General features: G+C 45.5%; 2 protein-coding genes across 2 annotated transcripts in view; one reads left to right on the top strand and one right to left on the bottom strand.

Annotated features, from left to right (window-relative positions):
• Positions 1–17,040, bottom strand: part of ZNF575 (zinc finger protein 575) — a 686,770-nt gene that overhangs the window by 192,525 nt on the left and 477,205 nt on the right. The gene's annotated exons all lie outside the window — the stretch shown is intronic.
• WDR45B (WD repeat domain 45B) overlaps positions 8,330–17,040 on the top strand; it is a 28,931-nt gene continuing 20,220 nt past the window's right edge. The window contains exons 1-5 of the mRNA XM_068132276.2: positions 8,330–8,516; positions 12,367–12,441; positions 12,706–12,807; positions 12,987–13,074; positions 13,162–13,256. Of these exons, the coding sequence (XP_067988377.1) occupies positions 8,465–8,516; positions 12,367–12,441; positions 12,706–12,807; positions 12,987–13,074; positions 13,162–13,256 (412 nt within the window). The 5' untranslated portion in view covers positions 8,330–8,464. The remainder of the gene's footprint in view (positions 8,517–12,366; positions 12,442–12,705; positions 12,808–12,986; positions 13,075–13,161; positions 13,257–17,040) is intronic.

Raw genomic sequence — 17,040 nt, 5'->3', positions numbered from 1 at the left:
CAGGTTGTGAGCATGGTATGCAGCCCAGGAAATGTTCTCTGCACGGGAGGTTGAAGTGTCGTTTTCAATGTGTTCTCTTACGTTCTGGAGCCATTTGTCCTCATTCTCATCCCGTTTCTCCCGTGCAAGGGTCTTCAGACCTATGTCTGGAACTACAGATCCTTTTACACTCGTCTGAATAGGTGGTACGTTCGTGTAGTAATTTGGCAAAGGTTCAAGTGTCTTCATGCCGACAGCACCACCAAGTATGGCTCTTCCACGATCAGTACCCTCATCATGTTCCTTTGGATGCTGGAATAATGAGATGCCAGTTCCATGGAAATGGTCTTTTGCTGTTGTCGAGCTCTTATTCACATCTATGTTGTCAACGGCAGATGTAGTGAACAGGTTCCCCTTAAGTTTAGGTGGACACACGACCTGTTCCAATCTGTATAGCTGGCAAACACTATTCCCCATTTCGGTAGATATCTGAAGAACCCTATCATACGAAATGCTGACACCAAGTTGGGATAGCTTTTCGACCAACTCTCTTTTCCTAGTTTCTGCATGCAACTTCAACCCAACATAAATTGGCACTGGGGTTTCCCGTTCCTGACTGTGTCTTACATAGGTGGATTTATCCTTTTGCTTGCGGACATGCTTTACAGCATTGAACTTAAGAAGCTGTGCTAAGCTTAGTGCAGCTGGACTGGAAGGTTGGAATGCCTGGTCCTTAATACTTGGACCCTCTAGAATCATGTTGACTAGCGATACCAGCAAATCAGGCACAGATTCCTCCTGACATGTTTCACGAAATGAACCATCAAATGGCTTACACTTATCAAACAACTGTCGGCGGACGATTTCAGCTGCCCGAGCAAGGTGGATTGCATCACTATCGCTGTCCTGTTTACACACCTTCGCTAAGGCATGCCCGATGTCCTCATCAAAGACTAACAAAACATCTCTGCCCTTTTTAGTCGCTCTCATATCAGGAAAACGGGAAAGAATTCTCTGCTTGAGCTTTGTAGAATGTATGCGGCTTTCATGCTTGATACCCAGTTGTTCCAGCCGTGAAGAATACAGATTTGAAAGGTCAGCTAGCTTAAATACTGGAGCAGTGGCGGGGTCCTCAAAGCGGCTCTCTTCAATGAATGTCACAAGTTCTGCAAATGCAGTGCTGTGGCGCATGTTATCGCGATAGTCTGCTGGTGCTTGCTCTGTTTGAATGGTGGATGCACGATAATATAGAGATGCTAGGCACTTCGCATGGTATTTTGATTCCAGTGCAATCATATCTCCACCGCTGAGACGTCTTAGCAAGTCATCGTCTTCTACAAGTGCAGCACACTCCCGAACACGTCTGTCAGTCTTGAATGTGGAAACATCATGAAGCTGGTCTTTTCCAGATGACTTCTGGCAGAAAAAGCAGAGGTCTTCACAAATTGACAATGCAGAAGTCGACTGACGAGTGTGCTTAGAAACACCAGATGGACCCTCGCCTGCATCATCAGCCAATGCAGGTCTATTTTTAGAACGTTTCCTTGCACGTTCCAGTTCCGTATTGTTATACTTCAGTCTGCAGGACCTATGCCAACAGCCATTATGTGCAATAAGGGTTGCCTCAATACCGTCACCTTCATCTAATGCATCAATGTTTATTGTCCTTGGTAGTAGACCGATTTTATTAAACTCACGGAGGTTTGCAGTCATTGTTTTGTAACCAGCAAGCACTGTTTCACCCTTTTCCCCTTTTCGTTTTTTTGGATGCTGAACATCCTCAGCTGTTGACTCCTGGCACAAAATGCACAGTTCCCATTGAATCTCCCGATGCCGTTCAGCAAGCGGCTGTGAAGGGTCTACGAGTTTCATCCGCTTTGACATCCTCAACGGCGGACACGGTGATGACTTCTAACGGTTACCTCAGAAGCAGATGATTGTCCTGGAATGAGAGAAAAAGAAAACAAAAATAGGTTCATCAAAGGGCATCTGAAATGAGCTTAACAATATAAATACAAATTGCATTTGGTCACGAAAGTGCAGCTTCAGAGATTTCTTGACCACTGAACCAAAACCTAGGCCTGAATATCTTACAATACTCTGATGCATTACATAATACGACGTGAATAAAAATGGTCCCTAGATGGTGGCCATCTTGTGATGCCACACATTAACCAATATTCTACGTTTTCATTTGATCATTGACCCAGAAAATTGGCATCAGCGTTAAAAAAATAATTACTTTCATAGACGCTTTAAATCACAGAAGAATGCCAACCTGGTAAGAGTATTTATGTGCTTTCCCAGTTTGCATGATACTATGCAAAATTAATATTTTCATATGGCCGCCACATACTGCTTAATATTTTATGTTACCATTGGATTCCTAGACCCTAAAAATGTAGGTGTAGGCACTGCAACCATTTAGATAGCTGTTCTAATTATGGAGATATTCATCAAAACAGGTCTGTTATGGCGGCCATCTTGGATTTCAAGATGGCTGCCATATACTATTGAATATTTTATGTTGCCATTGGATTCCTAGACCCTAAAAATGTAGGTATAGGCACTTCAACCATTTTGATATCTGTTCTAATTATGGAGATATTCATCAAAATAGGTCTTGTATGATGGCCATCTTGGATTTTAAGATGGCCGCCATATGGGGTGAAATTGGGGGTGCCCCCTGGACTAAAAACTTTCTTTTGGGGTATTCTAGCCATGTGCCAAGTTTCATGCTTTTAAGGGAAAAGGCACAATTCATCAGTTAAGCAGCCCCACTACTATAGTTAATTACACGACAACATGTAGTCTGCAGTAGTTAGTTATTTCTTATTAAATGTAAAGATTAGCTCCCCTCCCAATGTTTAGTAATCCACACCAATATGCGTTGAGTTAGGCAGGATTTCAAACCTCCGTAATGGTGAACGAAGACATTTCCATGTGCAGGAAGGCGTGGCTATAAGAACAGGCCATGTGACCAGCAAGCGACCAATGAGGAGTCGTGGACACATCACGGGCAGACGACCAATGGTGGATCGTAAAACCTCCCTGAATGAAAGAGGGATGGAGGAATGAAACCTTCCTATCGGGAGGTAGGGCTGAATGACCGCACGTGACCAACCTCGGCCAATGGGAGGCCGTGGAACCTTCGAGAAGGATATTCCACCCGACAAAGGCTTGTGCCAATCGTCATTCAAGCTCTCTCTCTTGGCGTTCCTCTCTCTTGGCATTCATCTCTCCCACCATTGATCTTGAAGCTGGCTGTCTGACGTGCTGGTTCATCTAGTCATGTGCAGCAATTCATCTTAGCTAGATCGTCGTTCGTGAGGACCTTCAAGCTGCGCGTTCTGAATGGCCGTGAGCTGCGCACAGGAGCTGGTGGACCCTAGTCAGCGTCGGCACGTACATCGGTACGAATTAACCTGTGCAATTCATTCCCGTCTGTGTGTGAAGGCGCCTGTTGGGATTAAACGAGGTAAGAAATACTAAGCTAAGACTGCCTCTCGTCTCTTTGCCTTGTAAATAAAAGGCTGTACATTGTGTTCTTTTCAAACCTGTTTTAGTCCGTCTTTTCCTTCATTGGCCTAGCATTGTCCGAAACTGAATTCAACTAATCAATCAGGCCCATCAATCATGGAAGATAACGCTGCGACCCACACGGTGCGATCCACTCGGCATGCCATAAGGTGTGGGGACGTGAGGGTTCAATACCCGGACTTTCTGGTCGCGTGTCTCAAAGGTATTTGGGATTCATTGACCAGCAACCCTTCGGCATGTGGCTGGGAGACTGGCGATTGGAGTTGCTTCGCAACCCGTCGACCACGAGTTTAGTCGCGGCCGGCGGCCTGTGGACTCGGAGTCTGAGGGGAAAACGGGGTCATAAACCCCCACTTAGTACGTCGACAGACCCGGAATCCACAACAATATTATTGGCACCTTTTAGAAGTTCTTAGAAATAATTATATTTCAAGCAGGTGATTCTCCTTTACTTTGGAATTGAACTCACCTCTGGTGAGTTGCAGGAGATGCCTACAATATAAAAATCACTCATTCAACCAGTTTGAATGGAGAAAAGGAGTCATTCTGCTGTTTTGTGTCACTGTGTGTACCACAATGAGCATGGAGAAAAGAAAGAAAACCAGAGAATTGTCTGAGGTCAAACACAACATTGTAGCCAGGCATGGACAGTCTCAAGGCTACAAGTCCATCTCCAGAGACCTTGATATTCATGTGTCCACCATACACAATGTTATCAGGAAGCTTAAGGCCCATGGCACTGCAGCTAACCTCCCTGGACGTGGCCGCAAAAGAAAACTTGATCGAAGATTGCAGCGAAGGTTTGTTCAAATGATGGAGAAAGCATCTCAATCAACTGCCACACAGATTCAAGCTGACCTTCAGACACAAGGTAAGACAGTTTCAACTCGCACGATCCGTCGCCAACTCAATGAAAGGGGGTTCCAGGGTAGGAGACCCAGGAGGACCCCACTGCTGAGAGAGAAGCAGAAGAAAGCCCGACTGAAGTTTTCCAAAACACACCTGAAGAAGCCAAAATCCTTCTGGGAATATGTCCTGTGGACAGATGAGTCAAAATTAGAGGTTTTTGGTAAAGCACATCATCTCTATGTTTGGAGAAAACAAAATGAAGCCTTCAAAGAAAAGAACACCTTCCCTACAGTCAAACATGAAGGAGGTTCAGTGATGTTTTCGGGTTGCTGTGCTGCCTCTGGCACTGGGTGCCTTGAATGTGTGCATGGCATCATGAAATCAAGAGATTACCAAGGCATTTTGGAGCGCAATGTTCAACCCAGTGTCAGAAAGCTGGGTCTCCGTCAAAGGTCATCGGTCTTGCAGCAGGACAATGACCCCAAACACACTTCAAAAAGCACCCAGGAATGGTTTAAGACAAAACGCTGAACTATTCTGAAGTGGCCAGCAATGAGTCCAGATCTAAATCCCATTGAACACCTGTGGGGAGATCTGAAAACAGCATTTGGGAGAAGGCACCCTTCAAATCTGGGAGAACTGGAGCAGTTTGCACAAGAAGAGTGCGCCAAACTGCCAATAGAGAGATGCAGGAAGCTCATTCATGGTTATAGGAGGCGCTTGACTGCAGTTATTCGTCCAAAGGTTGTGCTACCAAATATTAAGTTGAGGGTGTCAATAATTTTGTCAATGCTGTTTCTGTTTTTTCTGATTTAAAAGGATATATTAAGTTCTGAATGAAAAACAAAGGTTCTGTAATATTAACAGTGAAATAAAGAATTGCGAAGACCAAATACTTTTGTCAATTTCAACTTATTTTTAGAGAAAATTGTGAGTTATTTGAAAAAAGTGCAAGGGTGCCAATATTTTTGGTTACGACTGTGTGTGTGTGTGTATATATACATATACAGTCACGTGAAAAAGTAAGTACACCCCATGTAAAGTTTTGACTTTTTCAACATATTTCAACATACAGCTATTTGATCTTCATTTCAACAATATTGATCGATAAAGGTGATATAATATAACAAATATCATGAAACATTTACATTTTGTAGTCCATTGTATAATTTAAATAAACATAAATGCAAATTTCGCATGTGGAAAAAGCAAGTACACCCCATGAAATTATTTTTTAAATCTTTTTAACATATGTGGACATATCAATATTTCATATTCATTTAAACAATATCTATAGATAAAGGTGATCTAATTGAACAAAAAACAATGATAAATTGACTTTGCAATAATTTATTCAACAAAAAATTAACAGAGATGCCATTTCCTTCTGGGGAAAAAGTAAGTACACCCTTGGTTCTAATAGGTGGTATTGCCCCCTTTGGCAGAAACAAGTATATAGTTATAAGAAACGCTCAAGTAGGCGTTTCTTATAACTGTCTACCAGTCTCTGACATCATCTGGGAGAAATTTTTGCTCACTCCTCCATGCAGAATTCTTTCAGCTGTACCATGTTTGAGGGGTTTCTTGCATGCACAGCTCGTTTCAAATCCCCCCACAACATCTCGATGGGATTTAGATCCGGGCTTTGACTTGGCCATTCCAGAACCCCCCATTTCTTTCTTTTCAGCCATTCCTAGGTGGATTTACTGGTATGTTTAGGGTCATTATCATGTTGCAAGGTCCACCTTCGGTTGAGCTTCAACTTCCCGACATATGGCCTCACATTATCCTCAAGCACCCTCTGGTACAATGAAGAATTCCTAGTGGATTCTATGATGGTGAGCTGCCCAAGCCCTGATGCAGCAAAGCTGCCCCAAACCATAATATTTCCACCACCATGCTTTTACAGTTGGTATCAGGTTCTTATGGTCAAATGCTGTCTTTGGTTTTCACCAAACATGTCTTCTGGTACTGTGGGCAAATATCTCTACCTTTGACTCATCTGTCCAGAGCACATTGTTCCAGAAGTGCTGGTCTTTGCCTCGGTGTTCATTGGCAAACTTTAGTCTTGCCCTGATGTTCTTTCTGGACAGCAAAGGTTTCCTCCTGGCACACCTCCCATGTAGATCAAATTTGTGCAGCCTCTTTCTAATGGTAGACTTGTGCACTTTGACATCAACAGTGGCAAGAGCTACCTGTCGATCCCGTGATGACATTCTGGGGTTCTTAGAGACTTCTTTCAGCATCTTGCGGTCTGCTCTCGGGCTGAACTTGCCGGGGCGGCCTGACCTGAACAAGTTGGCAGTTGTTTGGGATCTTCTCCACTTGGAGATGATCTTCCGGACAGTCGAATTATTGATTTCATATTGTTTGGAGATCTTTTTAAATCCCTTCCAAGACTCGTAGCCACCCATAACCTTCTTTCTGAAGGCCTCAGAGAGCTCTTTTGATCTAGGCATGGTGATGCCGCACACTTCAACAACAAAGAGCAAACCAAACTAAATGTCTGAGGTTTAAATAAGACAGTTTCCTCCAAGATCCTCTCTAACGATGTTCTAATCATTTGCACCTGAGCTGGTGCACCTGATTCTAATTTTAGGGATTTGAAGTAGTGATAAATGTCGGGGTGTACTTACTTTTTCCACATGGGAAATTTGCATTTATGTTTATTTAAATTAAACAAAGGATTACAAAATGTAAATGTTTCATGATATTTGTTATATTATATCACCTTTATCTAGCAATATTGTTGAAATGAAGATCAAATAGCTGTATGTTGAAATATGTTGAAAAAGTCAAAACTTCACATGGGGTGTACTTACTTTTTCACGTGACTGTACATACATATATATATTCGTTTAAGATTGTATATATATATATATTGTAAGATTGACCTCGAAAACAATAGGCTCCTATAGGTTTGACTACCTGTACCAGGTGGTTATAGGTTTAGTGAAGATAGGAGTAAAATTGCGACCTGTATGCGATTAACATTTATTACAAACAGGGACAGTGAGACAGAGAGTCAGACAGAATAACGGACAGACCAACCGATGGATTACACAGAATCTTTGATTTCGCATGTGACAAACAGGGCTTTAAGTGAATACATAATGTCCGTCGGTCCACCTTCGGCAGTGGAGGTAATCACGAGCTGAACAAATATTTGGACTCGCACCGATCGACATGCACGCACACATAAAACGATCATCGTTGTGATCGGCTGGAAGTTGTCCTTTAAAGAGTGTTTAAGAAGAAGAAGAAGATGTAAAGGAAGAAGCAGAAGAAGAAGCACAAAGAGAAGGGATAGAGGAGGAAGATGAAGAGTACATGTTTTCTGTCGTTTTCACGTTGTCGTAAGCTTTTGAAGGAGATGGCTGAACCGAGCCGTTATAATTTTTTGAGTTATGCTGCTCCTGTTATGTTGTATACACCGATAAGTTCAACAGAAAATGAATTTGGGGTGTTGTCGTGTTGACTGTTAATGCGCAAAACATTCATGCCTGGAAACGCTATATAGATCATGACGTCATCATGACGTCATGTCACATTTTGGATCCCCTGACTGGAGCGGGAGTTGAGAGGCTTGCTTGTTGTGCACAATTGAAACCGCAAAATACGGTTGTGTTGTAAACTGCAAAGAAATACAATTAAATTTTTTTGTAAATATTTCCACAGAACAACTTAAACGAACGACGTGACAAATACACCGCCTAAAAGTATTCATCTCTCACACACACGTTTACTCATACAGTACTTTCATTTTAAATAAAAAGAGAAAAGTAATGTTGACAATTTAAAATAAATCTTCTTTACGAGTTGCGATATTATCAGGAAATAAGTTTATACTGGAAAACATATTGACCACACGTAATGTATCCGATTTGGACGGTATGTTTGAGAGACGCCGAACAGATTTAATAATGAGGATGAAGAAGAACAAGTATATAACTTCCGGCAATGGCGTAGTAACTTCCGGCGATATTCCAGATTCCTGGCGCAAGCAACAGTCCCACCCTCAACTAGAACCCCGATCCCGACCCCGACCCCGATCCCAACCCCCGACCTAATCGCAACCAAGTTCATCTCCGGGTTCATGGATCCCCAAGGCAACGGCCTCCTCTTCGCTGCCTTTAACCAGGACCACGGTCCGTGTTTTCCTCACATCTCTCTCTGGCTCTTTGTTGTTTGTTTTTAACCTCTTGGGTCATGTGTCTCGGAATCCTCGTTACCTTTGGCGCTCAGGATTTTTGTTTGGAAACTCGATGATTTGCTGGAATCGCGCTCGGGATTCGGACCCGGTGCTCTCGTTTTGACGCTGCGTCGCTTTCGGTGTGTTGTTTGCTCGGTTCACGGAATGCTCTTTGTTTTGCCTTTTTTTGTTGTTCTTTGTTACAATGGGACATTATTTATTTATTTTTCACTCATCTTCAACTCTGAAACCTGCAATGGCAAACCACCCAGTGTACGTGCCATGAGACTGCTTTAGCAGGACTGAACCTGCCTTCGGGCAGAACGCCAGGCACGTATAAACATGTGGAACAATGGAAAGTTTTATGGCACCGGGTAAGTTGTCGGTACGAGGGTTTGTTCAAAAGTTTTCATCCCGGTTTGAAAAGTTTCATCGGCGGGAGTATCGCTCTTCCCGGTGGAAGCAGACAACCCCCCACTTGTTGGAGCTGAATGTGTCACTGCTTGGAAACTACGTGCAGAGGATTTCGCTGTCATGGGGATTAGGGGATTCTTCTACGTCAGAGCTCCAGGAGCTCACGTGACTTGTCGCGAAGGGTGCACTAACCGGAAGTTACGTAGTTCCGCGACGTTTAAACATTGAAATTTGCTTGGAATATCGTCATGTTATGTCAAACGACGAGGACGAATCTTGTGCACCGATACTTTCCCATTCCATCTCCAGGCGCTACATGACGTCAAGAATTACGCTGAAAGGGAGTAAGTTTTCACTCGGGTTTCTTACCCTCGCCAGAGGAGAGGGTATTGCATTTGGGTCTGTTTTTGTCCAACAACAACAACAACACATTTCAAGGCCATTTTTCCTGCTAAAGCAGGGGTTAGCCTTACGGGCCCCATGACGATCTTCTCCATTTGGCCCTATTTTCTGCATCTCCCCTTGTGGTACCGGGTAAGTTGTCGGTACCTGTCCTTGTGGTACCCATCTCCCCCTGTGGTACCCTGTCCGCTGTTTGTCCGCACAGAATAAATGATTTTCTCTGCAACCGTTGGTCCGATTGACAGGAAATTTTCACCATAGGTGCACATGCTCCTGTATAATTTTTAATGATAATTATGACATAGGTCACTTTGGTACTGGCGTCATCTTGGAAAAACCGAAAATCTTTGCACCTCTATTTCTCCGAAAGCGCTGCATCGAAAAAAAAAAAAAAGAGACGTGGCTCATTGTAAAGAACTCTCCATGAACGCCAAACTGCACTGCATGGCCAAAAGTATGCGGACACCCGAACATCACACCCGTATGTGCTCGTCGAACAATTCATTCCAAAATCATGGGCATTAATATGGAGTTGGTTCCCCTTTGCTGCTATAACAGCCTCCACTCTTCTGGGAAGGCTTTCCACCTAATGTTGAAACATTGCTGCGGGGATTTGCTTCCATTCAGCCACAAGAGCCTTAGTGAGGTCAGGCACTGATGTTGGGCGATTTGGCCTGGCCCGCAGTCGGCGTTCCAATTCATCCCAAAGGTGTTCGATGGGGTTGAGGTCAGGGCTCTGTGCAAGCCAGTCAGGTTCTTCCATACCGATCTCGACAAACCATTTCTGTATGGACTTCACTTTGTGCATGGGGACATTGTAATGCAGAAACAGGAAAGGGCCTTCCCCAAACTGTTTCCACAAAGTTGGAAGCACACAATCGTCGAGAATGTCATTGTCATTGTGTCATCGTCGAGAAAGCATTAAGATTTTCCTTCACTGGAACGAAGGAGCCTAACCCGAACCATGAAAAACAGCCCCAGACCATTATTCCTCCTCCACCAAACTTTACAGTGGGTACTATGCATTCGGGCAGGTAGCGTTCTCCTGGCATCCGCCAAACCCAGATTTGTCCGTCGGACCGCCACATGGTGAAGCGTGATTCATCACGCCAGAGAACGCGTTTCCACTACTCCAGAGTCCAATGGCGGTGAGCTTTACACCACTCCAGCCGACGCTTGGCATTGCACATGGTGATATTAGGCTTGTGTGCGGCTGCTCGGCCATGGAAACCCATTTCATGAAGCTCCCGACGAACAGTTGTGCTGACGTTGCTTTCAGAGGCAGTTTGGAACTCGGTAGTGAGTGTTGCAACCGAGGACAAACTATTTTTATGCACCGCGCTTCAGCACTCGGCGGTCCCGTTCTGTGTGCTTGTGTGGTCTACCACTTTATGGCTAAGCTGTTGTTGCTCCGAGACGTTTCCACTTCACAATAACAGCACTTACAGTTGACCAGGGCAGCTCGAGCAGGGCAGAAATTTGACGAACTGATTTGTTGGAATTTGTTGTGGCATCCTATGACGGTGCCACGTTGAAAGTACTTCCTTTCAACATGGAATCACTCTTCAGTACGGCCCATTCTTCTGCCAATGTTTGTCTATGGAGATTGCATGGCTGTGTGCTTGATTATATATAGTGTACCTGTCAGCAATGGGTGTGGCTGAAACAGCCAAATCCACTAATTAGAAGGGGTGTCCGCCTATTTTTGGCCATGTGGTGTATGTTTATGATGATGTCATAGGTTCCTCCATTATGACGTCATAATTAGACAAGCACAGTACAAAACTTCATCCGATCAAGATGAAATTTATTGAGCGTCTATGGATAAATTGGTGGAGAAAAAAAAACTATGACGTCATGAGTCACGTGGTTCGGCCGCCATATTTGTTTTAACACAAAAGTCTTAAAAACCAGTAAAAACATGTCCTGGCGAGGGTCTGCAATCTCCGATTTCTTCTTTTTTTTTTCTTTCTTTTTTTTTCTTGTTTTTGTTTGTCCGTGTGATATCTCCGCCATCCTTTGAGCTAGGCAGCTGAAATTTCGGGACAATAGTGAGTCAGTGTTTTGGCAAAAACAGTATTTTTTTTTGTGTTTTGATTAAACAATTAATTAAGTACTTATTTATTTCCTTTCTCATTTGGGCGATATCTCAGGCACTTTCTGAGCTAGGAAGCTGATATTTGGACACGATAGTGACCAAGTGATTTGGCTGTAAGGGTATTTTTGATTTATTGATTTCTCAATTAATGGATTAATTATTATCATATATATTTGGATTAATTATTAATGAAATTCATCTCAAGAAATTATTTTACCACTATTATTTATTGATTTTAATTACCCAATCAATCAATCAATTATTGTGCACATCTCCCTCCTAATACCGTCTATGTGCTGCATGGTGCTCCAGCAATGCCGCGCTGGAGGATATTTATTAATTTGGCATGGGGGCGGTGTACTTTGAATGTATCTGTACTTGTTTTATTTATTGGTTTCTGTATTTGTAATTTCATTTATCAGGAATGTCCTCTTTCATGACACGCATGTTCATTCTCCACCATTATAGAAGGAAACTAAAACCACACTCTGTCGAGAGCAAACCTTCACCAAGCTGAACAGTTTGTTTTGTATCCCACTAATAGGCCGGATCTGGATTGGGACCTGAACCAAAACCTAATCGGCAATATGGTTTTTGACATCTTTCAATGGTGAAGAAACGCTTCCAAAATTTAAAAAGAATTCTCTTATCCAGATCTTCACCAAAATTCGTTCAATTCAATTCGTCCTCGTCACACACCCAACCTGTCCACCAAATATAGTCCGAATTTGTCCATAACGTATTGCCATATCCTGTTCGTAGACAGACAAACAGGGGTGAAACCATAACCTCCACCCACCGGAGGCACAGGTAACCAGATGATAAACATAATGCCTTGTAATGATATTTGACACATTTAAATTATTGATTTTCTTTATTTCTCTTTTTTTAGGGTGCTTTGCCTGTGGTACAGAGTCTGGATTTCGTGTTTATAACACTGACCCGCTGAAAGAGAAAGAAAGGCAAGGTGAGTTGTTTTGCAAACCATCCAATCATGAGAGTTCAATGAAGTTTGAGTCGAGGTTGTTCGCAGGTGTGTTTGCAAAAAAAAGTTGCATCTCCCTTTTTTGCATTAAAATTGTGTTGTTCAAGACGTCAGAATGTAGCTTGAGTGGTCCTTGCTCTTCCACAAGCCTAGAATATTTACACAAGAGGTCAAAGATCAAAGGTTTTCACGTGACATGTCATGGCATTTATTTCAAGTAAGTAATCAAGTTCTTTCTTCATGCAGATTTTGCAGAGGGGGGAATTGGACATATAGAAATGCTCTTCCGGTGCAATTATCTTGCTCTCGTGGGAGGTGGGAGGCGACCAAAGTTTCCCACAAACAAAGGTAACTACAGTGAGATGCAAATGTCATGGCAGTAAAGCTCAGTGGTGGCCTCAAATGTGACAAAACAAGGGAATTAAAACAAATTTTGGTGGTGATAAGTCAGTCACTGGTGTTAAATGGTTAGTTGGACAGTCAGATCCAACATGATTGAGCACTCGTGTTCCATATCACGCGTGCAGTCATGATCTGGGATGATCTTAAAAAGAAGACCGTCATCGAGCTCGAGTTTTCTACAGAGGTGAAGGCTGTGAGGTTGAGACGTGACAGGTGAATGAATACCTCTGACTGCTGTTAGCCTTTCGAAGTGCACACTCAACCAAGTTAAGTGTTTGCCTTTTCATTTTTGATTTTCAGGATTGTGGTCGTCTTGGATTCTCTGATAAAAGTCTTCACCTTCACTCAAAATCCCCACCAGCTGCACGTTTTTGAAACTTGTCACAACCCAATAGGTGAGATATTTCTTGCACTTCGTGTGTGTGTGTGTGTGTGTGTGTGTGTGTGTGTGTGTGTGTGTGTGTGTGTGTGTGTGTGTGTGTGTGTGTGTGTGTGTGTGTGTGTGTGTGTGTGTGTGTGTGTGTGTGTGTGTGTGTGTGTGTGTGTGTGTGTGTGTGTGTGTGTGTGTGTGTGTGTGTGTGTGTGTGTGTGTGTGTGTGTGTGTGTGTGTCAGTCATACTTTTTGTGTCTTAATTACATACTATTGAAATGTACCTTTTAAGCCTTTCGACTGCTGAGACCCCTTTGACCTTTGAAGACCCTTTATGACCCCCAAGATCCTTAATACCCTTAGGACCCAAATGTCCCTGAGGACCCAAAATATCCCAAGGACCCATAAGACATCATAGACCCAAAAGCCCCTGAGGACTCAAAAGGCCCCGAGCACCAAAAATATCCAGATGACCCAAAGACCCAAAAGTCCCCAAGGACCCTAAAAACCCCAAAAGTTCCCAAAGACCCCGAAGACACAAAAAACCCCAAGGACCAAAAAGACCCCTGAGTGCTGCTGGCAGGTATGCTGCAAGGTGGTGAAGACCAATGAAAATTTGGTGCAACGGACCAATGGGCCCACTCGTTTATTTAAATTGTGCTTCCTTTTTTGATTGCTTTATCCATTCACAAAGATATAATGCGTGTTCCCTTTACTCCTTTGCATGTGCCCCGTTGTTGGGCTAGTGTTGACCCTGGTGTTGGGCTAGCGGCTAGGGTGCCGGCTTAGGATCCTAGGATCCTGGGTTCGAATCCCGGTCGATCGCTGAATTAACGCCAGGGGGGTTGACTCAGCCTGTCATCCTTCCGATGTCGGCTAATTGAGTACCAGTTCACTGGTAATTCCCTGTTTGTCGTTAAAGGCGGCAAAAAGGGCTGGCGTCAGGAAGGGCATCCGGCCGTAAAACATTGCTTCAAAAAGGGGACCCAAAAAAAAAACAACAACCACGGTTCCCGAAAAAGGCCAACCCCCGCTTGCGGGGAAAAATGGCCTCTAAAGGTGGTTATTTATATTTTTTATGTGCCCCGTTCAGTCTAATCTCTCATATTCCTGCATATGAGCGGATGGTTTTCTTTAGTGTATGATTTGTGCTGCATCCCTCATTCCCCCTCCTTGCATTACATACCCAGTTTCATTTTTTTTCCCTGCATGACTTCTTTATTCCTCCACCACCCCCTTCAATCCTCTTCAAGAATAAGAACATGCCTGTTTTTCTTGTATTTTGTGATTTGTTTCGTACTTATCTTCGGTCATGGGCCGTGTGGGTTAATCTGTAGTATTGGTGTAGGGTGGGCATTTGCTTGTATTTTAAGTACCGTGGAACCCCGACATTCACTGATTCGACATTCCCGGACCCCGCGTATTCGCAGTTCATAAAATGTGACCTGCTTCTACATTCGCAGCCCTGTGCTTCGTGTATTCACAGTTTTTATTGGGCGCAAAAACCACCCACGTCCCCGTCCCCCCCCACTCCCCAACCAGCCGCGTGCATAACAGTTCTAAAATCAACTTCTGCCAGCCGCACACAAACACAAAGCAGCTCTAACGAACCTTAACCCAACCAGCAGTTCCAAAAGCATCTTCCACACATCATGCACAAAACCACTTCCAGCTATTCAAAAACCATTTCCCACCAGCCACACACGTAACACTTCTAAAGGCATCTTCCATGTGTCACGCATAAAGCAGCTCTACATGCGCACAAACCATCCCCCTATCACCATTACCTGCCTCCATCCCCCACAAACAATGGTCACACTACCTACCCATCCTACATCTACCCACAACCCCTACACAACTACTTATGTGCAGCGTGTCCTGGTTCTCATTCTTTCTTCTCGTCATGCTGCCTTGACCTGCTGTGACTCATGCTCGTAAACTTTTGCGCACATCATTCGACCATGGGTCCCAAGCGTATGAATAGTCCAGTAGATGTCTGCTCCCAAGAGGCAGAAAAAGTAATGAGCCAGAAAGTGGAACTGCTTGACTGTGACTATAAAGAGGCGATAGTGCGGCCTCTGTGGGCAGGCACTATGATGTGAATGAGTCGACTGTGCTACATAAAGAAAAACTAGAAGGCGATTCATGAAAGTGTTGTGACTAGCACGGTACCCAGCACCAAAGTGATTACCCATGTCGGGGTCAATTTACATTGAAGCAATGGAGAAGGCATTAAATGTGTGGGCAGAGGACAATGCCCAGAGGAACATTCCTTTAAGCCACCTTTGTTTTGTGAAAAGGCAAAGCACATGTATGATCGTCTGGCTGGCACCAGTGATGTTACAAACATGAGTGGTACTGGTACAGGTGATGCGGGCATGAGTGGCTCCAGTCCCTTCCAAGCTAGCGTAGGATGGTTGGCTGCTTTAAGCAGTGGTAAGGTCTCCACAATGTAAACCTCACAGGCGAGCGTGCCTCAGCAGACCACGAGGCTTCTTTAACTTACCTGCTCAACTCGCACAGCTCATCGAGGAGTTAGGGGTATGTGCTGGAGCAGGTCTTCAATGCAGGTGAGACTGGCCTGTTCTGGAAGAAAATGCCCATGAGGACTTTCGTATTGAAGTGAGAGAGGACAGCATTGGGCTTCAGGATTGCCAAGGACCAGGTATCTTCTCCTCTGCACCAACGCCAAAGGGCACTGCTTGATTTAAGCCATTGATGCTCTATTGCTCTACCGTGCCCTGAGCCCGCGTGATCTCAAGGGCGAAAACGAGCAAATTCTGCCTGTATTTTCTCTCTCCTCCCACACCCCTCTCTTTCCCTCACCCCTCTCCCCTGCCTCTCTCCCTCTCTCCCTCTCTGCCTCTCTGCCTCTCTGCCTCTCTTACCTCTCTTACCTCTCCCCCGCACCTCTGCCTCTCCCCCGCACCTCTGCCTCTCCCCCGCACCTCTGCCTCTCCCCCGCACCTCTGCCTCTCCCCCGCACCTCTGCCTCTCCCCCGTACCTCTGCCTCTCCCCGCACCTCTGCCTCTCCCCGCACCTCTGCCTCTCCCCCGCACCTCTGCCTCTCCCCCGCACCTCTGCCTCTCCCCCGCACCTCTGCCTCTCCCCCGCACCTCTGCCTCTCCCCCGCACCTCTGCCTCTCCCCCGCACCTCTGCCTCTCCCCCGCACCTCTGCCTCTCCCCCGCACCTCTGCCTCTCCCCCGCACCTCTTCCTCTCCCCCGCACCTCTGCCTCTCCCCCGCACCTCTGCCTCTCCCCCGCACCTCTGCCTCTCCCCCGCACCTCTGCCTCTCCCCCGCACCTCTGCCTCTCCCCCGCACCTCTGCCTCTCCCCCGCACCTCTGCCTCTCCCCCGCACCTCTGCCTCTCCCCCGCACCTCTGCCTCTCCCCCGCACCTCTGCCTCTCCCCCGCACCTCTGCCTCTCCCCCGCACCTCTGCCTCTCCCCCGCACCTCTGCCTCTCCCCCGCACCTCTGTCTCTCCCCCGCACCTCTCCCTCTCCCCCGCCCCTCTCTCACTCTCCCCCGCCCCTCTCTCACTCTCCTGCCCCTCTCCCTCTCCTGCCCCTCTCCCTCTCCTGCCCCTCTTCCTCTCCTGCCCCTCTCCCTCTCCTGCTCCTCTCCCTCTCCTGCCCCTCTACCTCTCCTGCCCCTCTCCCTCTCCTGCCCCTCTCCCTCTCCTGCCCGTCTCTCCCTCTCCTGCCCGTCTCTCCCCCTCCTGCTCCTCTCTCCTCCTCATGCTCCTCTCTTCTCCTCCTGCCTTTCTCTTCACCTCCCCTGCTCTTCTCTCCCTCTCCTGCCCC

This window comes from Myxine glutinosa, chromosome 1 (assembly GCF_964187855.1).
Source record: "Myxine glutinosa chromosome 1, kmMyxGlut1.1, whole genome shotgun sequence".
In the NCBI taxonomy this organism is placed as follows: domain Eukaryota; kingdom Metazoa; phylum Chordata; class Myxini; order Myxiniformes; family Myxinidae; genus Myxine; species Myxine glutinosa.
Note: the sequence above shows the minus strand (reverse complement) of the source record. Positions and strands in the feature narration are given on the sequence as shown.